This window comes from Mastomys coucha, unplaced genomic scaffold (genome assembly GCF_008632895.1).
Source record: "Mastomys coucha isolate ucsf_1 unplaced genomic scaffold, UCSF_Mcou_1 pScaffold8, whole genome shotgun sequence".
NCBI lineage: Eukaryota > Metazoa > Chordata > Mammalia > Rodentia > Muridae > Mastomys > Mastomys coucha.
Genome location: NW_022196914.1, coordinates 35,534,345 through 35,559,565, shown reverse-complemented (window position 1 = coordinate 35,559,565; position 25,221 = coordinate 35,534,345). Strand labels below are relative to the sequence as shown.

The 25,221-nt window shown below is 45.8% G+C and overlaps 1 protein-coding gene across 3 annotated transcripts in view; it reads right to left on the bottom strand.

The window, feature by feature from the left end:
- The window catches only part of Slc9a3 (solute carrier family 9 member A3), a 48,960-nt gene that overhangs the window by 10,310 nt on the left and 13,429 nt on the right, over nt 1–25,221 (bottom strand). For 2 of the 3 annotated variants that reach the window (XM_031359866.1, XM_031359867.1), the window contains exons 2-6: nt 8,255–8,557; nt 4,036–4,196; nt 2,392–2,470; nt 1,663–1,840; nt 135–355 (exon numbers count right to left, since the gene is read on the bottom strand). In XM_031359866.1, coding sequence (XP_031215726.1) covers nt 135–355; nt 1,663–1,840; nt 2,392–2,470; nt 4,036–4,196; nt 8,255–8,557 — 942 coding nt within the window. The remainder of the gene's footprint in view (nt 1–134; nt 356–1,662; nt 1,841–2,391; nt 2,471–4,035; nt 4,197–8,254; nt 8,558–25,221) is intronic. The other variant, XM_031359868.1, reaches the window with a different exon arrangement.

The following is a 25,221-nucleotide window of genomic DNA, read 5'->3' as shown; positions in this document are numbered from 1 at the left end:
GCTTTGCCTTGAAATGCCTCCATCTTTATGAGGATTTATGGTTGGACTTGTTACTGAGCCACCCTGGGAGCCCCCAAGTCTGTGGTCTAAACTAAGGGAGCCTAGACACTATGGTGAGTGCTCCTAGCCCTCACCAATTGCTCGGTATACAGAAATGAAGACCAGCGTCAACAACACAAAAGCCGTGTTCCATGTCCAGATGAGAGGGTCCACAGCTGAGATACCCAGGAACATAAAGATAATGGTCTCTGCTCCACTGGCCAGCATCTTCATAGTGTAGCGCACAGTGGTGGCCGACTGCTCTGAGATGTTGGCCTTCACGTACTTCTGACAGCAGATGCCGCAAAAGGTGATGCTGGGGGAAGGGCAGTGTGAGGTTTCTCTGCCTCAATTCAAGCAGGCTGATCCCACAGACCAGATGTTTCCAGGCCCAGCTCCTGACATCTCCAGTTTCTCTGGTGACATTGCAGGCCTCTATATCCCAGCAGATGTAATCTACAGTGGCCAGTCCTATGTTGTATGAACCCTGCTCTTCCCAAGGATTAATACCCTGAGCTGGGTTTACCCAGCTGCTTCCGTGCTCCAAAACTAGATACGGAGTTTCAATAAAGGAAGAGCCTTCACACACAGCCCTGAGGGCCTGTTGGAAGCTAATGGGTGACCAGATAATAACAGCCATTGAAGAAGCTTGAGGACAACTTTTGTGTCAGATAGCTCCTGCCTGTGTGTGAGGCTGCATGTCAGCAGAGGCTGTGATAGAGTTTCTGGACAGATCACTCTTCAATCATAAGCCACAGCACCCACCTACCATGTCCTCTCAGGAGGTACCTATCTAGCCAAGGATAATTCTGAAGACTTAATAGCTTCTTAATTAAAAAAAAACTTAAATTGACTTCTTTACCTCTGTCAATGAATTTCTATCCAACTATGAAAGCTATGGAGGCGGCAGCTACACAATGGCTTGAAATTTGTGCTCCAAGGAGGAGACAGTAGGTAGGGACCAGGCTCAGCCCCACAGCCCCTTCACCAGGGATCAGTGGGCAGGGACCAGGCTCAGCACCACAGCCCCTCCACCAGGGATCAGTGGGCAGGGACCAGGCTCAGCCCCACAGCCCCTTCACCAGGGATCAGTGGGCAGGGACCAGACTCAGCCCCACAGCCCCTTCACCAGGGATCAGTAGACAGGGACCAGGCTCAGTCCCATAGCCCCTTTACCAGGGATCAGTGGGCAGGGACCAGGCTCAGCACCATAGCCCCTTCACCAGGGATCAGTGGGCAGGGACCAGGCTCAGCCCCAGGCTCACCCCCACAGCCCCTTCACCAGGGATCAGTGGGCAGGGACCAGGCTCAGCCCCACAGCCCCTTCACCAGGGATCAGTGGGCAGGGACCAGGCTCAGCACCACAGCCCCTTCACCAGGGATCAGTGGGCAGGGACCAGGCTCAGTCCCATAGCCCCTTCACCAGGGATCAGTGGGCAGGGACCAGGCTCACCCCCACAGCCCTTTCACCAGGATGATGGCAAAGAGCCCAAGATACCTTTTGCTCACAGTGGCACCTTCTGCCAGAGTTTGAATGCAGGGGATGTCTGGCACATCACCATCTAGAAAGCCACCTACTCAGCCCAGCTAACAGCAGAGGGTTGTTTCTTGAGGGGGACTTACGCCAGGATGGCTGACAAGGACAGCATCTCCGAGGTCAGATAGGACAGGTAGGAAATGACAAAGACGAAGGCAGGCTCGATGATACGCACATGCTTGGTGAAGCGAGTCACCAAGGACAGCAGGAAGGCGAAGATAACACCCACCAGAGTGCCCCCCAGGCTCACCACGAAGAAGGACACTGTGAGAGAAAGGAATGAATGGTCCTTTGTGGTTGGTGATATAAGTGAAGCTGGCCAGGTTGGCCACTCATTCCTCATGGAAGGCTCCCGGCAACTGCGCACAGCAATGCTGAAAGTTTAGGAAAGGAGGCAGCTCTGTTCTCTATGGATAGAGTGTCTGGTCTCCAAGTTTCGTGCAGGAGATAGAGGACAAAGGTATGGTATACAGGGGACTGGTAGAGGGCATTGGCTTGACATCCCTGCGGGGCTGAGTCAGTAGCAAGGTCTGAACCCTGTGTCCTTATATACTGTCCATCTGGCCTTGTCTAGGGAAACCTGGGTTGGTTGTCCATATCCCTTCTCAGGAGAACAAACAGGATCCCCCAGGGCCTTCAGTGTTTGTGTGATATTCTGGGAAAGGAACTCCAGCGTGGCAAGTAACCAGAATATAAGCTGGAGACCCCAGGATAGCAGGAGCCCCAGGGATTCCATTCGAGAGAGGAGACAAGCCTCTGTGCTCTTTGACCACTAGACCTAAGACAAGCCAGATAGGAACGCTCCCAGTACATACCTATGCCTTTCACACAATCCACGCCAGTCACTGCATCACCACCCAGAGTCACAAAAGACTCAAAAACATTGTACAAGACCTAAGGGTACAGAAGACAGGAACACATCTGGTCAGCCCTGCATCCACACTGACCCCTCCCTGTCAAGCACCCCCTCTTTTCTAGATTTGGGCCCCAGAGTTGACACCCAAAGCGGCTAAAAACACTTGTAAAGTTGGCACGAGTTGGCAGTTGTCAACAGGAAAGGACCATCAGAAATAGCAAATGGGATGTGCAAACAAGTGAGTGTCCCAGAGCCAGGAAAACAGGTACAATCTCTAAATAAGTCTTGTTCTATATTCTTGTAGACAAGTTCAAGAAACAGTGAAGCAGCTGTGCAGACTGTTTGGGACACAGCCATGGTGAGCACTGAGCCATCGGCAAGGGTTGCTCTTCATTATGAGGAAGAAGATGGGAAAGGCATAAACCACGAGGGCACGAGGAAAGCTTTGGTCCACAGGAAGCTCACCCCACTAACATACACAGGGAAATCCTCAGGGCCACTGTGGCTCAGGAAGGCTGAGTTTCAGACTAGGTCTCAAATGGGTCCAAAGAGTCTTCTACACACAGAAATCTGATACAAGGCACCCTGCAGCTCTACTACACTCCAAGGGAGCATAAGACCTTGGGGATTTCTTAGGAACCACAGGCAATTTCAGAGGGCGGAAGAAACCAAACACACTTCCTCAGGTGTCAGCTGAGGGCTTGGGCCTCATTCTTACCAGTTAATCCTCATCCCCTCCCACAGACCTGTAGTCCATCTGGGGACAGGTTTTGAAATTTCCTCAGAGCTGCCCTAAAGCAGCAGCAGTGCTCATGTTTCGTGTACCTGCTTCTCCCTGCCAGGATGACTGCAATTTCATCTTTGTGGAGACCTTATGCCTACTCCACTGGGTGAGTCTGAGGAGCCATCAGAGAGAAGTTGAATGTGTTCCCTCCACTTACATGATGAGTCCTGACCTCAAGACCCCAGAATAAAGCTGTTTGGTAGGATCTGTGGGCTAAGGAAAAGGGCCTGCAGAGCCAGTGGCCATGCTTGGTTCTCAGTCTTCAGCTTTCAGCATTGAGACAAGAAACTCTCACTGTTTAAGCCACAGGCATCTGAAGTATTTTGTTTTGGTGGGCCCAGCGGATTCGTGCAATTCCTGTAGGACTTTGTTGTTTGTTTATTTATCTGTTTGTTTCTTTGGAAATAGTGGGCAGTATAAAGTGTGGGTTCAAAGTTCTGGGAGACATGGATATGAAGATTTCAGCAGGGCAGCATCACTGCCAAAGGTGGTAATGAATGGGTCTAAGATTGTAAAACAGAGAAACTGGATGAAGCTGAGTGAGGGAGCCAGAAGAAGGTCAAAGCCTGTGTCTCCCCAACCCCCAACCCATACTTCAAGGCTGCTGTACTAATAAAAAGGAACATGTGGTAGACATACCCTACAGGAGTTGGACATCTTACATTACAAACATGGCTTAAAAGGAGGTCATGTACAGATAGTGGCCCTCTTTCTAGCTTATCTGAGGCATATTGTTAATGGCCACTTGCCAAGGTATCCTAAAACCTCCATGCAAGTGAAATGTTCTGTAGTTACCCCAGGGACCCCACCATTACTCACCACAGTCACTGCATCATTCAGCAGTGACTCCCCAAAAACAATGATGAACAGGACTTCATTGACATGGACTTCCTCAAACACAGCCAGCACAGCCACTGGGTCCACAGCTGCAATGAGGCTACCAAACAGCAGGAAATCCAAGAGTCCAATCTTCAGCTCACCTGCAAGAGATGTAGACCATGGGACATGGGCTAGCCACCTGTCTCCTCCTCTCCAAATCTCACATCTTCCAGGTCCCTGGAAGATCAGAGGCATCCGGAAGAAAAGCTAGGCACAACTCTTCCCAGTGCTACCCAGTGACAAAGAGGATCTCAGAGACTGGAGCTCACAGCCAGACACCCCAGAATATGTAAGACTACACAGTCCCCCCATGTGGTGCTTCCTTCTCTTTTCTGAGCTGGGGTAGAACTTGCCATCCCTTGAGGCCAAGGAGTGAGCATTAGGAAGTAAGAATTTCAGGTAGCCAATGTGCCCCCAGGAAGTAGAGGGCACAGGACAGGATGGTCTTTGTAGTGACTTGAGCCCCATGTGTCTGTGATTACTAAACTCTGCTGCCTCCAGCCAGTACCAGAGTTCTCCGAAGTCTCCATTTAGAAGTGGACCACACACTAAACTGCCACACCATATAAGCCCTGACAAGCTTTCTAGAGTAAACTACCTTCTGGGATAGCCTTGAAATGCCTTAGCAGAGCCAGCCTCTTGGTCTAGAATCTTTACAGTCCCAAAGTGCATTCCCAAACCAAGCTGGATTACAGAAGATGTATAGTCCACTGAATCGGGCCTGACTTTCTGGCCTAAACAGTGTACATGCATTGGCCTGAGATTTAGCTAGCCCTCCTAGTAAGGGTGATCCCCAGCCTTGAACTACTGCCTACAGAGACTGACCACTGCCTAGGCAAATGTGGCTATACCAGCAGCCAAAGTAACATAGAAAAGAGAGCTCATTGGATGAGAATGATCTTTCTGGTCAGCCTTGACCAGCTAGGTCTCAAAGGTGGAGCATAAGCCAACATCCCATATCTATCATGGGAAAGTATCCCTAATAGCAGGCAGTGATTTTGTAAAGCAATACTGGTTATTAAAAGACACTATGGTATAACAATTCTTCATGGCTGTGGCATAGTAGGACAGTGGGCCTAGATGTTTCTGGAGACTAAAATATTCTAGAATGTGACAACCATGTGTAAGCATATTTGCTAAGGTTCAGTGGACTGTGTTTAAAGTCCTATGCTTACACCATTAGTCAGCCTGTTCCAGGGTTCTCCATGTCCCCTAAAAATAACTCCAGGAATATCACTTGCTGAAATTTTGTGGTTGACAGGGCCGTCAAATGAGGTCCAGTATGCCCCTTGGAGAGCTGTGGGTATTAGATCCAGAAGTCCCCATTCCATTTCTCAAGAGATCTCTCTAGGCCCAGCCATTTTAGATATGTCCCAATCACCTTACGGCAACACCAATGTGACCTGTAGTACCTACCCTAGAGCAGGATGCCTTTCGTTTTGAAGCCAGGCAAGCCTTCACCATTGAGATCTTTATCTAGTGATGCAGAACAGCAGGGACTAAAGGGGATCTCCTTAAAATAATAAGCTCCCAAGTAGTTGATAATTCCTGGTTGTACTGTTTCCTGTTTCCCCTTGGTCTCCAGGATTTCAAGGGCCTCATTCACTTCGTAAGTGTTCCAAAGGGAAAGTCCTGACTCTGAGTCCTCCTGTAAGCATCTACTCACATCTGTTTAGGCATCACCTGCTGTCTCCCAGCTGGACAAAGATTCAGATTGTGATGGTCATTCTTGGTTGTCAGATTGGCTGTATCTGGGATAAACTACAACCCGCAAATTATAAAGACCTTGTGGAAAAGTCCAAGCATGGTTGTCTATCCCTTTAACCCCAGCACTCAGGAGACAGAGGCATGACAAAGTCAGTCTATAGAGCAAGTTCCAGGACAGCCAAGCTTAAAAAATGAAGGAAATTATCAAAAATAGAAAGCTGCTGCTGATGTAATAGGATAAGGGGGCCATGTTCCAGCCCCAGCAAACAGAAGAACTCAGCTTCTTCAGTCACATGGCTCTGGGTTTAGAGTCAAGAGTAGAAGGGGTTAGTGGGATAATTGATGATGGTTGGCTGGAGCTAAGAAATTAGCAGTGATTAAGAAGAGGCCAGCATCACTGAGGTGAAATCTTCTGGGAAACGTTTTCTGAGAGCACAAAGAAGCTGTGTTCCAGAGATAGACACCATGCTGGCAGCTAGACTTGGTAATAATAAGATTCACCCAGATGGTAATGGTTTTGAAGGGGACATGGAGAGCAGCTGAGGCTTGGCACTGTGAGAGGCCAGGAAAGGCCACTGGTGAAGGGGCAGCCTCAGTTGCAGTTAACATCCCAGGACTGAAGGGGTCATGCAAAGGAGTTGAGGCTTGGCACCATGAAGAGAGCTTCTGAGAGGCTACTGGTGAAGCCTAATTGCAGCAGAAGACCCCAGTGTATTAAAGATACCAGGACCATGGGATGATCACCAAGAACAGCAGCAGCAGTGGGGTGGAGTCAACCAGAGCCTAGAGTGCTACAGAGGGTAGAGCTGGAGATTTGACCCAAGCCCTTTGGGGGAGCTCAAAAAATCATATGTGGATCCCAGACATTGGAACAAGAAGCTGTAACACTGAAGTTGTCTTGGAGACCCCAAGATGTTCGAGATGCCAGAGCCCTGGGCTATCTGCTGAGGAAAACAGCTAACAAGAGTGGAACCAGCTCATGATTAAAAAAAAAAAAAAAAAAAAAAAAAAAAAAAACAGTTTGTTGCAGTCAACAAAGATGAAAGGATTTGGAGATCTGAAAAGCACTTTGACATTAGACATGGAGATACAGAGTTTGGAGTTTGCCAGCTGGTTTTCAATCTTGCTTTAGTCCAGTATTTCCTCGCTATGACATTTTGCAATGGTAAGACATATCCTGTGATGTTGGAACTATGTCATCTATTTTTTTAAATTTATTTATTAATATACATAAGTACACTATAGCTGACTTCAGATGCACCAGAAGAGGGCGTCAGATCTCATTATGGGTGGTTGTGAGCTACCATGTGGTTGCTGGGATTTGGACTCATGACCTTTGGAAGAGCAGTCAGTGCTCTTACCCACTGAGCAATCTCGCCAGTCCCTGTCATCTGCTTTTTTATCTTGATTTTACAGGGGATTACAGTTAAGAGATTGTATGAATCTCAAAATAGATTTTGGATTTTGGGCTTTTAAATATTGTTGAGACTGTGACAGACTACAGGGCTTTTGAAATTGTACTAAATGTATATTGCATTATGTTATGGCTAAGTATGGCCCCCATACACTCATATGTTTGAACAAGCTTATAGAGGCCAGGGTGTGGAATGTGGTGGTTTAAATAGGTTTGGCCCTATAAATTCATATGTTTGAATGCCTGGTGATTGAGAGTGGCACTATTAGGAGGTGTGGTCTTGTTGGAGGAAGTGTGTCACTGTGTAGGTGGGCTCTGAGTGCTCCTGGCCCTCAAGCTCTGCCCAGTGTCGAACAGAGCCCTTCCTAACTGCCATTTGATCAAGATGTAGAACTCTCAACTCTTCCAGTACCATATCTGCCTGAATGCTGCCATGCTTTCCACCATGATAATAATGAGCTGCACCTCTGAAACTGTAAGCCAGCCTCAATTTAATGTTTTTCTTTATAAGAGTTGTCTTGGTCATGGTGTCTCTTCACAGCAATAGAAACCCTACCTAAAGACAAAAGGGTTAGGTGTTCCTGGGAGGTAACAAAGGTTATGTGAAGTAATTGCTAGCGTATGTGAGCAGAAACAGCACCAAACCACTCAAGACTTTGAGGTGCTCAACTCTGTAATTCATCATGAGACTAGAAACATTTCACTTTCATCTTCTTCTCCCATGGGAGTTGAACAGCTGGTTCACACCATTCTGGCAACTATGATAAGAGTTAGAACAGCTGCCTATGTACACCTACACACCCTGCTGATCTGTGTGGTCACAAATCTGTTCTGAACGTGACACAAAAGCCTTAGCCTACAGATGTCCCAAGGAAGCTAATTATAGATTGAACCTTTTTACACATACCAGGCTATTTACTTAAGTTGTCCACAGAGACACTGCCCGTCATCCTCAGCCCCAACCCTTCCATATCTGAATCATTACCTTGACTAAACAAAGTGACTTAAACTCACCCAGAGGGCAATGTATAGACTTACCCATCAAGCCACTGAGGAAGACACCATAGAGAGACAATCCTGTGGTGGCTGCATTCCATATAGTGCCAATGACAGCATATAGCAGAATGGTGCCCAGGTTGCCAAAGAAGAGTCGATTGGGCATGAAGTATCCAGCGTCCAACACAATAGGGGGCAGCAGGTAGAAGAAGAAGAGCGTGGGTGTGAGTGTGAAGGAGGCGATGTGGTCAGCTGCCCAGACGATGCCGCCCAGCACCAGGCCCAGAACAATGAGTAGAGCACTCTCGGGGACGATACTGGTGACCTTGTGGGACAGGTGAAAGACTGTGGGAAGGAAAGAGGGTCAGGCAGATCAGGGCCCATAAAGGAACACAGTGTCAAAACGATCTGGAGACAAGGTCCACCAGAGGAATGGGAGGAGTTAGGGGGCCAGGACCACCCCCAGCAAGAACCCCCGCCCCGTGAGATCAGAGTGGTCACTGGTATCTTGCAAGCTTGAATATCATAAAGCCAACTAGTTTCCACCCGGGGTTCTGAAGACCCCCCACTGTAGAAGCTGCTATCAGCAGTTCTCAATCTGTGGGTCACAATCCCCCAAAGACTATCAAAAAAACATATATTTTCAGTAACATAATTAGAGTTATGAAGTAATAACAAAAATAATTTTATAATTGGGGGCCACCATAACACGAGGAGCGGTCTTCAAGGGTCTTGGCATTAGGAAGGTGGAGATCCATTGCACTAGATGGACCTCTTCCTAGGTACCTGGGATAATGATCCTTCTGTTTCCCCAGCCACCCACAGTTAATGGTGGACAAGAGCAATGTTGATAATAACCAGGTCCCTCTAGAGATGAGCAGTTCCCACCCAAAGCTGGGACACACAGACAGAGCCAAGGCTAAGAGCTGGATAGAACTTGGCCACACAAAGCCAATGTCTTTACCTTATAGAATCTCCATGTTCACACAGAGGTGATAAAGTATAGGCACTGAATGACAGAAACTCTCACTCTTTGATGACCCCACAAGTGGAAGTTACATAGCAATTGAGTGGAAGTGGCCTAAGTTGAGACATACCTTGCCCCCCAGGTGGATGCCCTCCAATTTGTCCTGTCTGTTCCTGGACTGTTCCATTGCAGTTACCTTTAGGACACTAATACTCCTCATATTTCCCCTTTGGGGTCGCAGCCATCTAGGAGAAGGAGCTAATACAGCAAAGGTCTCCAGAACCCCAGGCAAAAACTAGTTGGCTTCCTGATATTCAAGCTAACAGGAATCCTTTGCCTACCCTCCTCAAGCCCCTCAGGCTCCTCAGCCATCACCAACTCTGCTAAGCACCTTGACAGGTGCTCAGCTCTGCCCTACAGAGGACAGCCATTTGGCCATGGATTTTGTGTCTGATTTGGACTCAAAAGTAAGGTGATCAGAATTCCTATGCTAAGCCTGATTTTAACACGATTGGAATGCTGACAGACTGGGCTGCCTCCTTTGGCTTAAGCAATGTTTTTATACAATCAAATTCATTCAACAGAGCTGTTACGTTGATGATATCTCTGAAATTTAAAAAAGGAGGTGTGTGTTATCCCCACCCTGCAGCCCCCCACTGACAAACATCCACGATCTCTCTCAGGGCCAGGGTGGTATGGTAATCCACAGTAGGCTGATCTCAGAATCAGCATTTTCTGGTGGGGCGGATGATAGTGGGGCCTGCAGGAGGCTTCTGGACACACCCTTCTGACCTGGATAGCCTTGACAGGGCTCCCTGGCTAGTTTCTCCACAGGTAATTGCAGGGGTTGCAGGGATTAGGTAGGCTCCTCCACCCAAGGGGTGGAGGTTGCTACTGTCCTTAACCATGACAGTCCTGGATGGCATAGGGGGTGCCTAGGCCTTTGCAAGTTGGAGAGAACCAAGTATCCGATCAGTTTGGCATCTCACAGTTGTCAACCTTCTAACATTCCACCAGAAATTATCAGCATAGCAGAGACTATTTTGTCACCACCTATAGTCCCAGTCTAGACTCTGAGCTCCAGGAAGGGTCAGGTTTTAGCTGGCACAGAGAGATAGGTTATGCTCTAAGGATTGGAGGGACTGCCTGCCTGTGCCCTACAGATGATTTTCCTATCCCAGCACATCAAGTTGATAAACTTGAACCAAGTTTCTCTTCTTTCCTCTGAGAGTTTCTGCTGGTATCAGGTAGAGTTAGCTGTGAGGCTCGCCCTGTAATACTAAAGGCCTAGCAAGACCACAAATATGACGTAACTTCCAGGCCACGTTGGGTGCCTGGGACAAATATGTCAGAGAAGGTACCAACTCAGAATGAGTTAAGCTACTGAAGGAGGGTTGCCAAGGGTACTTTCTTGATTCCTCAGGGCCCTGCACAGTCTTTGGAGGTACCAGGGCCACCAGAAAATATCTGGAAGGTTTGGTGTTGCTGGGGTTTACAATACATTCTCTTATGGGTGCTGTCTCTACTCCAGGGAGAGACCATGATGTGGATGAGAAGATCCTAAATATTGGTTACCCACAGGGAGCTGAGGACAAATATGTATGGCATCACCAGCCCCACCCAGAACACTTGCATCCTTTCCCTGAACCTTATGGGTATGGGCATGGGCAGTCCAAGAATCACAACTTGAGACCCCAGACTCAACAGATCCTAAACAATCCTAGGGTTCTGCATTTTTAGACCCAAAGGAGTTGTGCTGAGTTCTTGTGGACCCTGGGTAAAGATTGTAATGCCAGAGGAAGTCTAAGAGCCCAAGCCTTGGCATCCCACTTCTCTGAGTCAAGATAAGATTCCTGCTTCCCATTCTTCCCAATGACTACAAACAGTGGGTTTCAACTACAGAGGCTGTGTTCAGAAATGTCCGAAGCCCTTGAGTCCCCAAAGATTTACAGCAGTTGTTCCATGATTGTAGCACCCATGTGTTCTGGTTGTGGTTCAATTTCTTTCTAAAGGGTGGAAGACATGCCTTACCTTGGCTCAGTCCTCAGACCCACAAGACCCATGTGCCAGGCTTCCAGGAAGCTATGTGGCAGCCACAGAGTCCTTGTGCTTATCTGGCCTTTCTCCACACCCTGAGATGGCTCCAGTTGGGGGTTTCATTCCTGCTATGCCCTATTCAGAGTCTCAGTCTGAAAGTTGGCGCCCTGTGCCCTTTGGGTCTCTGGAGTGTGTGTCTCTGAAAAGCCGTGAAAAAGGACCTTCCAGAAAAACCTCTGAGCTTTGATCACACCCAAGCTGTGAGGTTGCTTTTTGCTCAGGACTTTGGTCTTTTCCTACACCTTCTCTCTACAGCAGAGACCAAAAATACCTCACCTCTGTGGAGTTCCCTTTGACAGTCAAGACTAGGGAAGGTACAAGAGCCATTCTTATCTCTGGAACAACAAGGCAAGCCTGCCCTTTAGACACTATCAGCTAATCCCTTCTGTGTGGTTACTGGTAACTATAAGATCTCAACAACTGGACTCTACGTACATGGAAGACAGGCTAGACTCAGATCAGCTGCTCTTCCTCAGAAGTGGACCCTGAAAAATCCCAGGAAAATGACCTCTTCATTTTCTCAGAACATCCTTCTACGTGTGGGGTGGATGGGATGAAGACTGCCTCTGTCCTTTGTCATCTTTTTGATGACCAACCTTAAACATACATTACCACACATGAAAGAAGCCAGAAGAGTGAAGGGCTACATATTCTTAGGTCGGAAGTGTCCCCTGGAAGAGTGCCACTGTCCCTGGCATACTCCATAGTCCAATATCTCACTGAGGACTGACCCCAATTTCTTTTTACTGTTTGTGGGTACTGGATATCTTTTCATGTTTAAGATACTTCTGTGCTTGTCTGTGAGATGCTGTTTGCAGAATTTGATGGCTTCTTCACTGGGGTGTTAATCCTTGTCATAAACTAAGCTGTAAAATTCTGATTTCTTCCTTGACTGCCCACAGCCATCTTTGATTGGCCACAGCATGCCAATGTAACCTTGAGTGGACATTGCTCCTTGTGCTTCAGGAAGGGCTCAGGCAATCCTGCTCTGATTATTTTATTTTTAGTACCACAAGTTTGCTGTAAAAGGCACATTTCATCCTTAAGAATGACCTCAGGACAGATACTAACATGAATATCCCACTTTCAGCCTGTGGTTTTTGTTCCTTCTATTTCCAGGGAGCTTCCTAAACTCCAGAGCAGATGGCTGGTTCTGCACGCTTTGATCGTTCCCCATGGCCTGGTATAGTGAGGTTCTAGCAGTGTTCTTATAATGGTCTGAAATGGAGCAGCAGGCATCTACACTTGGACACTCCCAGGTTTCCTCCTCTGTGTGCTTCTCCCTCTGATCATTTTACTTTCATTGTTAAGTCTCAAGCTTTCCATCTCATAGGAAGCTCTCACAGCTTCTTGCTGTTCTTATTTATTTCTCAGGCCTACTGTTGGTAAGCTCATGCACCATTTTGAAAGCTCTGAAAATCCTGTCCAGATTATTATGTCTGGCAATGAACTCTAGGCTCTGGAATCTGCACTCTGACCCTGTATCTCTGGTTTAATCTGGAGGTTTATTTGTCTCCCTGGGTCTGGACCCTTTTCTGGCTCATGGTGTCACTAGTTACCCCTGAGCAATCTTCATGCATTGTGTTACTGTCCAACTTAAAACAGCTTTCCCAGTGACCTTAGCCACCCCTTCTAGGGTCTGAGTGTTCTTCTGGGCTGGATGACTCCCCTACTCCCCAGTCTTTGGTAGCTGGGAGTTTTGCCATGACCACAGGGAGAAAACCTCAAAGAGACCTGGCCCTGAGCCTCAGTGGCCCTGAGTTAGCAACTGACCATCTGTTATAGGCTGAATCATCCTCACTCAGTGAGGGAATACCTGCTGGATTGGGGCCCATGGGACCTACTTGGCATAGCCCAGAGCAGCCTGGTCTGTGCCGGCTCTTGTGTGTCCCTATGACTAATTCCTGAGCAGCAATCTGCATTGTAATTAGCTACTTAAGCTAGAGGTTCAATTGACTTTAAGTAGCAATTTGTTAGTAGCTCAGCAATTAGAGCATAATGGGCATTCTATAAATTCGTAAGCCAGCTGCTGTATAACAATCCTACAGTAAGTAGTCCCTGCTTCCTGATGCTGGAAGGGTGAAGACCTGTAGTTGGCCACAAAGGTCTGGTGTGTGTCAGGAGACATTCACACACAGGAATGGCCCAAGCATGAATTATGGTGGGTCTGGGCCAGCTTCTTCCAAGGTGCTGGGTGATTTCTGCTGTGATCTTTCTGCTTTAAGGATGCCAATCTAGGTTGCAGGTTACTGTGGTGAAATGTACACTACACACCAGGCCTTTCTTCCTTCCTGTACCTTCTGACCATATCACAGATAGACCCATCATCTGGTACACCCCTCCCCTCTGGAAAGTAGGTGCTGCAGCCACTGCGCTGTGGCTCGAGGAAACAAGGCAGGAGGACCTGAGGAGCCTAAGGAGGAGTTTTCAGTGGTTCCTCACAGTGCTCTTCATCTATGTATGACTGGTCCTTAAGTTGCCTGGAAGCCCCAGCCTTGGAGATATGGAGTTGTTGGTGCAGCATGGAAGGAGAATTTCCTCCCCACAGTGGGGAGCTGACTCCCAGCTCATACACCTGCAGAGGACAGGGGCTGGGTGGCTGTGACATAAGAAACAGGCCTTATGTGTACACTGAAATTCTCAGGTCCACTAGTCTGTTATGGAAAGTGTACCCTATAGGCTACAAAAGCTGTGCTGTGATTTACATCCTAAACATCCTCAAAGGCTATACTCTGAAAGTCTGACTCCCTGGATGGTGCTGTTGTAGAGCTTGTAGACGGTAGTGCTAGGGAGAGTCCTAGAGAGTTAGATTATCTGGCCTGGAGGGAGTTTATGACATCCTTCTCTCCTTAGCTTTTTTTTTCCTTTCTTTTTAAAGATGTATTTCTTTATGTGTATGTGTGTAGCTGCATGTGATTTAATGTGTGCCCTCATAGAGGTTAGAAGATACCGAATGCCCTGGAACTGAGGTTACAGGAGTTGGCAAGCCACCAGATGTGGGTGCTGGAAATGGAATTTGAGTCCTCTACAAGAGCAGTAAGTACTGCTCACCCCCCTAAGCCATTTCTCTAACTCCTCCTTTGTTTCTTTATGCCCCTAGCCATGAAGTTAGAGGGTTTGCTTGACCACATGATCCTGTCACGAAGTGTTGCCATGGCCTGGAACCTCCAAAGCCATAAACCCAAATAAGTTGTTGGGTTTTTTTTTTTTTTTCATCCTTGTAAGTTGATCATCTCAGACATTTTTTATAATGATGAAAAGCTGACCAGAACAGCTGCAGAGAATGTCTGAAGCCTTAACACAGAAAGAACACACTCCTTGTTGCATTTGTTGTCCCAGGGCACACAGTGCTCCAGAATTTATTAGAATGTGTTCTGCTAGGGTTTGGCTTAGTTGTGTAACTTCCAAAGCCAAAACGAAAGCAAACTCCATGGAAACAAGAGCCACTAATAGCAGGAAACAGGGAGAGGGTCTCTTTGGAGAACAAATAAAATATTCTAGGAACTAGGAAACCAGTGTGGACAGAATGGGGCCCCAATCCTGTGTGTCGGCTGAGGATATTCTAGAGGGCATGTGAGATACGGACACCCCCGCCCACAGGTAACTCATTGCTGAGACTCACAGTCACAGCTAATTAAGCACAAAATGGTACAACCATCTGATGGTGACAACAGACAGCAAATGCTTTAGTTATAATTACAAACTCCGACTGAAGTAAAAGGTCCAAGCGTTCATAAGCAGACACGTTGGGACTAGTCACCAGAAAGAGCAGGCACTTCTCGGGGAGACACCAGCTCACCCTGACCCCCTCACACCATAGGAATGCAGCTGGGGACAGGCCTTGGTCAAGCCCACAGTCGGCTCCACTGCCAAGGATCTTTCAAGGTGACAGGCAGATTTAGCTGAGTCCTTCCAAATGCAGCAGCACAGTAAATCCCTTGGTTTTACTTTAACAGGTACAAGCCTTGGAGAATTAAACTCTGTCTAACAGAGCAACTGGACCGAGCAGTGAAAACCTGCCCAGAGGAAAGAAGGGAAGCGCCTGATACATGGACCCCCTGCTTGTGCAGCAGAGCAGGTCAGGGTCAGACATGAGCTCAGACGTGCATGTGCAGTTTCCTGTGCTCACATGGATACACAGAGACAACCACATAGATGGCATAAGCACGCTTGTACACCTCAGACACAAGTAGGCACAAAAAGATCCTTAAGTGAACCACCAGAAAAGGGCCAGAGTCTGAAAAGGCAGCAAGTCCAGGCCAGCTGCCTAACCTACACACAGAAGACTCCATTGTTCTGACCTAATATTACTTCTGTTCTTAGCTGTGCCCACTGGGCACTTTGCAGAAATTTCAGTAAGTATGTCAGGTATAGATCCAGGGCAAGAGGTAAAGATATTTATAGTCCACCTAGAGTCTAACCAACTCTCCCTCCTGTTTACATCCCACTAGGCAAGTACCTGAGAATTCACACTGGTCAGGGTAGGCCTGGTTTCTCCTGTTGTAGGCAGGGAGCCCCTCTATGAGCCAGGGCTTCTTTAGGCCTGAACAACTTGGAAAACTCAGGACTAACCATGCTCCTTACAAATGTCAAAGAAACACTGTTCATTTATAAAACCTAGGCGAACATTGCTAATTTCTAAATTAATGAATCGCTGCTGGTTTCCTGGGAAGTAGTGGCTCCTTCTGCTCTAAGCCATGGTGAGCCACAGAAGCAAGGTTCTCCTGAAGCCCCCAAAAGGGCTCCAGGCCAATGCAGACAAGTGTCTCTGGGCCTGTCACAGCCTTTGTTCCTGACAGACAGGAAACCTGTAGCCTTAGTCATTAGCAGGTGAGAAACGAAGATCTTAGGCCTGTACTTAGAGATGGTTTCAGAGCCTTTCATGCGTTTGTGGTTTCTCCTCATTGGCTATCAACTATGTAAGTTACTATTTTGGCTTATTTTATATCATCATTACCATATACCTCTATTCTACATCTATTCAAACTAATATTTTTGTGGAAGTTTGCTCAGATAGACTGGAGTGTAGCTCCTTAAAGACTTGCTTCCTTTGCTTATTACTCTATTGCTCCAGGGTACTAGCCTGCCAACATGGCAGGTACCTACCATGTGGCAGTTGTTTCTAGTGGTATTAAGCACAAATATGTGCCTTAACAGCAACAGGTAACTGCTTATTAAGTATAACATGGGAACAGCTTGGGCCTGTGGTGTGGTTAGAAGCCAGCTAAGTAGCCTTGCTCTTCCTTACCAAAGTATCTTCCCATGGGCACCAGGCCCCAGCTTATTTGAGGTCATGCTACTCTTGAAGTTCATCACTCACAAAGCATACACTTCCAGGTTTTCTTTATGTTTTCACAATTGACTATAACTTAAAACTTGAGAGAAGGATTTTAATAACCACATCTAATGATTGGGTATTGGGACAGCTTCTATTGCTCCAATTCACCCACAAGTAACAGTTACAAACTCTGAATGAAATATGCAAACAACAGGCCAAAACCGGAAGGATATTCAAACCTAATAAGGGAACAGCCTGGAGACATCTCCACCATCCTGAATCCTAAGCACAGGTCCCAGCTACAGCAGAGCAACAAGACAAACCCATCAGAAACCTTTAGGCCACTGGCTAGAAAGGAGGAAACGAAGATCCAAAAGCTACTAAAAAAGAGAACAGCAAATCTCAGGAAGGAAAGAGCCAGAGATGGGACCCCCATATTCTCAGTGAGAAATATTAGCCTTCAGCCAGTTCCTGTAATTTCCTGTGAATCACACAGGAGTACAGTGGGTCCCATGCTGTCAACTAGAGCTAAAAGAACAGAATAAATAAATATCTGTCACAATAGAACAGAGAGGACTTGGAGTTTCAGTCCACACAAAGGTCAATTGCCTAGTAAGACCATCACCTTTGAAAGCAGTTATCTCCAGAGGATCATAGTAGCACACAGTTTCTTCAGGATATAAGTCAAAATGTCTTTTACACAGTTCAAAGTCACTAGACATGAAGAAGTAGGAAAGTAGGACCAGTCACAGAACAACTGATGAGGACCACAAAATGATGCAGATGCAAACACTGGAACTATCAAATGCATCCTTTAGCATAGCTGTTAAAACTATTACAAGAAAATGTTATTGTTAATTGAAGAAGATGAGCAGTCTAGGAATTAGAGTAGGACATAGATTAGCAGTTTTTCTCTGAAAAAAAGTAGTAATATCACAAGATTTATGGGATATACAATTGATTCGCTCTGCAAAACACTGCTGTATTATATGGAAACAAAAGGGCAAGGCTGTGAAGATTTGTTCTAATAGAACTTTATTTAAATAAATAGGTATCTGGCCCATGGACCACAGTTTCTTGACCCCTAAAATATGTTATCAAAAACAGGAAGTGGTAGCACACACTCCTTTAATCCCAGCATTTGGGATGCAGAGGCAATCACAGCTGGTCTACAGATCAAGTTCTAGGACAGCCAAGGCTACCCAGGAAAACCCTGCCTTGCAAAACAAACAAACAAACAAAAATTTAAATGGAAATTCTGGCACTGAAGAACCTAATATCTGAAATAAAAATTTAGACTGACTTCACAGCATAGAGACGGTGCAAGAGCTAGCAGTTTGGCCGGTATAAATGGCACAATCTGAGGGACAAAGACAAAACACACTTTTTTAAAGTGAGGAAGATGCCATGATCTTCAGGGAAGTATTAAAAGGTCTAATGTATGTGTGTAAGGGGGCTCTAAAATGAGGTGGGAAGTAATCAATGAGAGAGTTTTGAAAAAAAAATAGTAGCAGAAAATGACCCCAATTTGGTGGAAGACACAGAGTTCAGAAATTCTGCCAACTTCAAATAGTAAATTTTTAAAAATGACACTCTATAGTACCATTAAGCTCAAATAGTTAAAAAACAAAACTGAGAAAATCATCAATATGAATAACTGTTTCTTTTTGTTTTACCCTATCAAAGGACAGGAAAGAAACTTGGGTCTCTTGTAAGTCTATCAGTGCTTGGTCTCTCTTGTCTCGGAGACCATCTATCTTCAGAGGTTGGTGTTTTGACAGGGTCTGTTGTATCATATGTCCTCAGGACCCTCCTACCTCACTACACTTTTAAAATCATGCTTTTGTAGGCTAGGAATGGTATTCTAACTGATCTCAAATGCTCAGCAATTCTGTTTTCCCTTTGGTTTATCAACAACCACATAGTGCTGTGTTGAAGCTGCAGATGAGCAGGACAAAGTCCCTCCTGCTACTTGAAGGAAAGGCCATTGCCAGCACATCCTGTAGTGGCCAGACCTCTGACACAGACAGTCTCCACACAAGGTGCACCCAGATCTTCATGATTTTTTTTATACTTCCTGAACAGTGGGTATTTCAGGAAGACATAGTGCTGGCAGGGATAGTGATAGGCACACGGGTGTCATCTGAGGGCAGAGGCAACACCCAGGAAGTATCCTTCTACTGTCTCGGTTTCTCCTCTAACACTTGAGCAAATGGCTACCAGGGAGAACCTAAGGAGCCAGACACTTGGAATCTAGGATGGACTGGCCTTTGGCCCAATAAGATGTCTATGGTAGAAAAGTGGGGCTGTGCCCTCCTAATATAGCTTCAATGTGATATGCACCCACAGAGGAGGCACTTGCAATTACAGGTCCTCTGTGGCTTCCAGTCTCTGCCCTCATTCCCGTTACAACAGGCCCTTCCTGAGGCCATAGTCTGTCAGGAGATCCCTGGTATTTATCATGATGGGCAAAGAGGGCACTGAAGGAATTCTGGGCTATCAAGTGAGAACTGTGGGCAAGCCCTCGCTTTCTGAAGCAGGTTCTTTGGGGACCTCGGAGACCTGGACTCCAATCTTTAGTGCTGACCAGGTTGCATATTTTAAATGTAGAAACAGAAAGGCAAGTGGAAGAATCAGCTAGCTCCTAGCCAGCAATGAGACATGGCCAGAATGACTTTTTCCCATGTCCCTTAAGTCCAGAGCAGGGCCCTCAGGGAGGTCCCTAACCCTCTTTCCCCTAGATCTCCAAACCTGTCCCATCTGTCCCAGGACCTCACAAACTATTGGTTATCTGGCCGTCAGCTCCCTAAGGGCAGAACTGACTGACAGGGTGCCTGGTAGGAATCTTGGATAGAGACTGAAGTTCAAGGTCCTTTTATAGTGTGAGACTTACTCCAGGGCCTTCAGGTTTAAAAAGGAACCCCATTCCAGACTGGAAATTAGGGATAAGCAGTGGGCAAGACACATCAATATTCAGTCAGTACCAGGGTCTAGCTATGGACAGTGGCACAAAGACAGAGTAACTGATCCCAGATATGATGGCTGAAACCAATATACATGAGGACTGGAGGAGCAGAGTTCACATCAGAGCCAACAACAGGTGGCCTGTCACCACCCAGGGCTTCCCCGAGGAATGAAAAATGCCAGAGGCCAGGCAAGCCAGGGCCACCTCCTTTTCATGGCTTTGAACTTGAAGAACAGTCTGTCACATCACTGGAAACCACTGCAAGAGAAGCAGGGGTCTAAAGGTTAAAAGGCCAAATTGATGTAAAATTCATTAAAGCAAAGATTTTCACATAGACATGGCATGAGACACAGGTGGATGCACTAAGAACTCCAAAGAGTTTACAAGCATAATTCCAGTTAATCTTGCTGACCTTCATACCTTCATGTGAAAAATTCCAGCAAGGCATTTTCTCTGAGGACTTCTTTTGTGCAGATAAACTGTATGGCAGTGTCCCAAGGCTGCTGTTCATTGGGCCTGTGCCCACTCACGTGGTTATGGCCACTACCACCTGAGAGCTCACAACTTTTCTCCAAAGCCAGGACTTTGTCACCATTCACTTCCTGGACACAAAGCAGGAACTCATCAGGACTATTGAGCTTTGCTGTTCACATATCACAGGCAGATGATAAGTTGGAACTCCAAAGATTAAAAAAAAAAAAAAGCCATAAAGTGTCCCAGAAGCACAGGCCCTCAGTGAAGGTGGAGTTTGGAGACACAGGGCATTGGTATGTGAAAATGTTGATGGGTTAGTGCCAGGCCCTATGCCAACAGCCCATCCTTCAGCTAGCTGCTTCTCTGAGACAGATGGTTCAGAGCCCAGAGGGGCCTCCTGAGGGCCCCCACCAACACCTACCTCCCTGGGGCAAGGTGCCCCCGCAAGGTACAAACAGCCTCTATCTGGGGAGCCAGAAGGGCATGGTTGCTGCACACCTGAGGGCTCTCTGTTCCCAGGACTCGTTGGTTCACTTTCTAACAGGCAGTTTTATCTTTGCACTTCATTTCCTGGTGTAAGATGACAATCTCATCTTTTCTGGATGTTGTGAAGATGAAAACTGGATCCCCAGAGAGCAGATGCATTACTTTATTCTTGAGCCCAAAGAAAACAAAAGGGCAGAGGGGACTTATTTATTGTCTTTATTTCCAAGGTTGGGGCCAAAAAAGAAGTAGGGAGCTAACAACCCTATTTCTGTCTCTCTCCAGATACCACAATGCCCCTGTTTCAGGTTCCAATGAGGTTTTGTATGCCCAGAACATGGCCCAGCTCAGGAACTAGCTGAGAATCTCAGGGAATACCAAGAGATACATACTCAGCCAGTAAGGGGCTAGACTTGTAGGGAAATGTCAGACACTAGTACTCTGAAGAAAGGAGTATTTGTTCTTATGCAGGGACTCAGCACTTCTTGGGGTGGATGTGGTGGTGCAGGCCTGTAATCCTAGCATGTGGTGGGGAGGCAGGCAGAAGGATCATCAGAGAAAGAGAAGGAGAAGGAAGACAAATGGGAGGAGGAAAGGAAAGAGACCTCTTAAAAGTTAACAGCATAAGAACAGTAATTTCAAAAATCAGCAGAAGAGCTGAAAGATGAAATTCTATCAGAAAATAGAAGAAAGAAAATACATATGTTGATGAACTGTGCTGCTAGACTAAATGGCAGAAAATATATGAGTCCATAAAGGAAGTAGACCTGCTATGAAGACATTGTTTTAAACAGAATTGATCCTATGTTGTGGGGAGGAATCCCCCAGTGTAGGGGAACGCCAGGGCCAATAAGTGGGAAAGGGCGGGGTGGCAGGCATGGGGAGGGGGGAGGCAACAGGGGTTTGTTCTTGTTGTTTTTGTTTGTTTGTTTGTGTTTTGGAAGGGAACTGGGAAAGGAGAAATTTACATGTAAATAAAGAAAATATCTAAAAAATAAATAAATAAAACAAAGAAAAGAACAGAAAAAAAAAATAGAATGCTGACAATGGCTTCCAAGGTTAGAAATCAACCATGAAAGAAGCCAAGTAATGTCTCAAACTCTAGACACAAAACTATTTACACCTTGCATCTCTCTACCCCAGAGTGGCCAAGTTATAGCACATCAGTGACCACCAGGTTACTCCCTATCCATGGCCCTAGTCCGGAGCCTTAGAAGGCTAGGGAAAAGCATCTGAAGAAAATTCTTTAAGAAGAGGAAACTCAATACAAAAGCTGAGGATGCAAAGATAGTCTAAATCAACAGGCAGCGTCAAGGGATCAGGCCAAGCTGGGCAAGGAAACTCCGAATCCCTCAAGAAGAAAACAAGACAACCTCAGGCCTCAGGCAGAGCACAGTAGCATATGGCTTAAGCAAAAATTCCCTGATGAGCACCAGCAAATGATGCCAATAGCACTGGTAAGATGATCAGCAAGTAAAAGCACTTGCCACAAAGCCAAGTGAACTGAGTTTGATACTTGAGACCCACATGATAGAAAGAGAACACTAACCCCTGAACACAGTCCTCTGGCTCTCATACACATACTATGGCATGAGCACATGCACTTGCACACATAGGTATGCACACATGTAGTGGGTTGGTCTGATGCTGTTTGTATTCTAATGCTAATATTGGACCCCCAAGACCTGGTTGTCCCAGACATGAGTGAGTCTGCATGTAAAACCAAGTGACACTGTGTCACTGTGTGACCTTGTCCCTAAGTTATTTTTGATTGGTGAATAAAGACGCCAACAGTCAATAGATAGGCAGACAAGCCATAGGCAGGGTTAAGGATTCCCAGGCTTTGGATTGGAGGAGAACAACAAGGAAAGAAGAGATGATGGGAGAGGGAGAAGCCACTGTGGGTTAGATGAGTCATGAGAAAGTGGCCCTGAGGACTGGCCAATTTGAGTTGAGTAACCCCAATGAAACATAGTAAATAATAACTCAGGGTTATCGATAGAAAGGTAGATAGCATAGAGGGTAGATATCTACCCAGCTCTTGTGCTAATTATGGCTTACTGTAAGTAATAAAGGTTGTGTGTGTCTTTTATCTAGGAACTGAATGATCAAGGTGAGGTAGAAACCCCAGGTTGGTATTTAAAATTTCTATAACACACACACACACACACACACACACACACACACACACAAATAAAATTATATCAATAACAAAAATGGTGCCTAATAATTTCAGGCAAAACAGAAAACTACATGGGCAGTGGAGAAGTAATTGTATTTGTCACATGCTGTGGAGAATTTTGCAGTTACAGTAACTACAATCCTGGAGTGTTATAGAAGACAGCAGACAGCACAATCTGAGTTGGTCAGCAGGACAGATTCCAAGATCAACCTAGACAGGAGGACAGTTGACACTCTGTCCTAGGAGCTTACTTGGTCATCTTGGTCAGTAGAGACAAGGAAATAGTGGCAGAGGCTGCCTCTTTCCAAACAGTCCCAGAACTGCTGAAGTCTTAGTGCTGACAACCAAAAGAGAGAAAGATAATATAGCTGCTGAGCTAGCAGCCCTGTGCTAGCTGAAGAGAGTTTGCAGAATGCAGTGTGTTTACTCTGTAACTCTGGCCCTCTCCTACACTAAGGACACATGCAGCACAATGAAGACCCAAGCAGGCAGTTATGAGTTGAAGGATCAGCTTCTCAATGGGACCCAGAAAGACACAAGGCAAGCGAATCAAATGTGTAAAGCAGAAAGGCCCAATGGAGAGGGGTTATAGCAAGAGGTCCCATCTGTAGAGCATGCCGCCTCCTCTGGTAACTACCACACCCCAAGATTTCCTATGGTTCTCACTGTCCTGTATCTGTGTTGTGCATCTGTGACTCTGTCACCTGTCACCTTGTGTACTTCTTGACCAGATTCTTTTCCTGTAACCCTGTAACTTCTTATCTCATGGACTCACATCAAAATTACAGGAGGGAATTTCATTCACTTATTCACATGTGATATTTTGGCCACAATACACTAAATTACCTAACACACGCAAAGCCACAGGCCACAGGCAAGTTTCTATAGGCCTTGTTTGCTGATATCAAGATAGTCAGTCACAGATGATATGATTGTCATTGTAGAAAGTCCAAAACAAACACAAAAAATAAACAAACAAACAAACAAAAACCTCACAAGATTTTGGGAACTGATGAGTGACTGCAGCAAGGTTACAGAATGCAACACTCATACACAAAGTCCACTGATTTTCTACATACCAGCAAAAGAACTATAGCACTTGAAATTTAAAACATCTTCTATATACCTTAGCACAAAACAGATGCATAAATCACCCTCCCCCAAAGTGACAAGATATGCATTATGAAAGCCATAAACTTTGATGGAAACAATAAATTAGGATGTTCCATAATTATGGATTAGAAGTCTGAGTCTTGTCAAAATGTTGGTCCTCCCCACTTCATTGTGGATACAGGCATCCTGGTCTACAGTTCATTTGCAGAGGCAGAAGCCGAGGAAAGATGCTCGGTGGTGAAAGAAAACAAGATCTGTTGCAGTTGGGCTTTTGGAACTGCCCAGCGCTGGGAAAGCAGACAGATCATTGCCAATTACTGAGAGAGAGAGGCCTGCAAATACAGCGTGGGCAGAGAAGTGTGGAGATTCAACAGAGACACATTATTTTTTTCAACATATAGTACTGACATACATGACAAATAATATATGACAAGTATGACAAATAATTGGACATATAGATGTGAAAGTATGAATCTAGACACAGATCCTACAACCTTTAAAAAAAAAACCACAAAACAACTAACTAAATGAACTAAAGACATGAAAGTAAAAACAATTTCTAGAAAGAGTATAACATCGGGGGAAAAGTCTAGATTATTTTAGGATTATCTAATGAATCTTTAGATAAAATATCCAAAGTATGAAACATAAAAGAAAAAATGGGTAAGTTGGACTTCAGTCAATTTAAAATTTCGAAAAACTGGGGATGTCAGTCATTGAAGAAATACTTGCTTAGCACACATAAAACCTTTAGTTCAATCTCTTAGCACCCAATTCATGAATTAAAAAACTTTGGAGAAAGTCTGTATCTGTTCATCTGACAAAAGTTAACATCTAGAATATATAAAGAATTGAACACCAAAAGAAAAGTGGTACACGTGGCCAATAAATATTAACACAATGAAAAGTGTTCACCATCATTACTTATCACATAAATACAATTAAAATCACACTGAGATTCCATCTTTCTCTTTGTCAGTATGGTAATCAAGAAAGCAAGCAATGAATACTGAAGAGGATGGGGGAGGGGAGAGACCCTTATACACTGCTGGTGGGGGTGTAAATTTGGCAGTCACAAAAATGTGGCATATAAACAAATGATGCTTCATTAATTAAGCACAAAATTATATCATTTGGAAGAAAATAGAAACAGAGATCCTCACATCAAATAAAATAAGCCAGACACAGAGAGACAAGTACAGCTTGTTTTCTCTAACATGTGGTGCGATGGTTAATCGTGATGGTCAACTTAATGGGGTTTAGAATCACCCAGGAGGCAAACCTGTGGGTTTGTCTGGGAGGGTCTTTCTAGAGAAGTTTAGCCTTGGTAGAAAGGCCCACCCCAGATGTGTGCAGCGCCACTCCAAGGGCTGCAGAAAGTGGACTGAACACTAGCATTCCTCTCTCTCCCTCTCTCCCTCCCTCCCTCCCTCCCTCTCTCCCTCTCTCC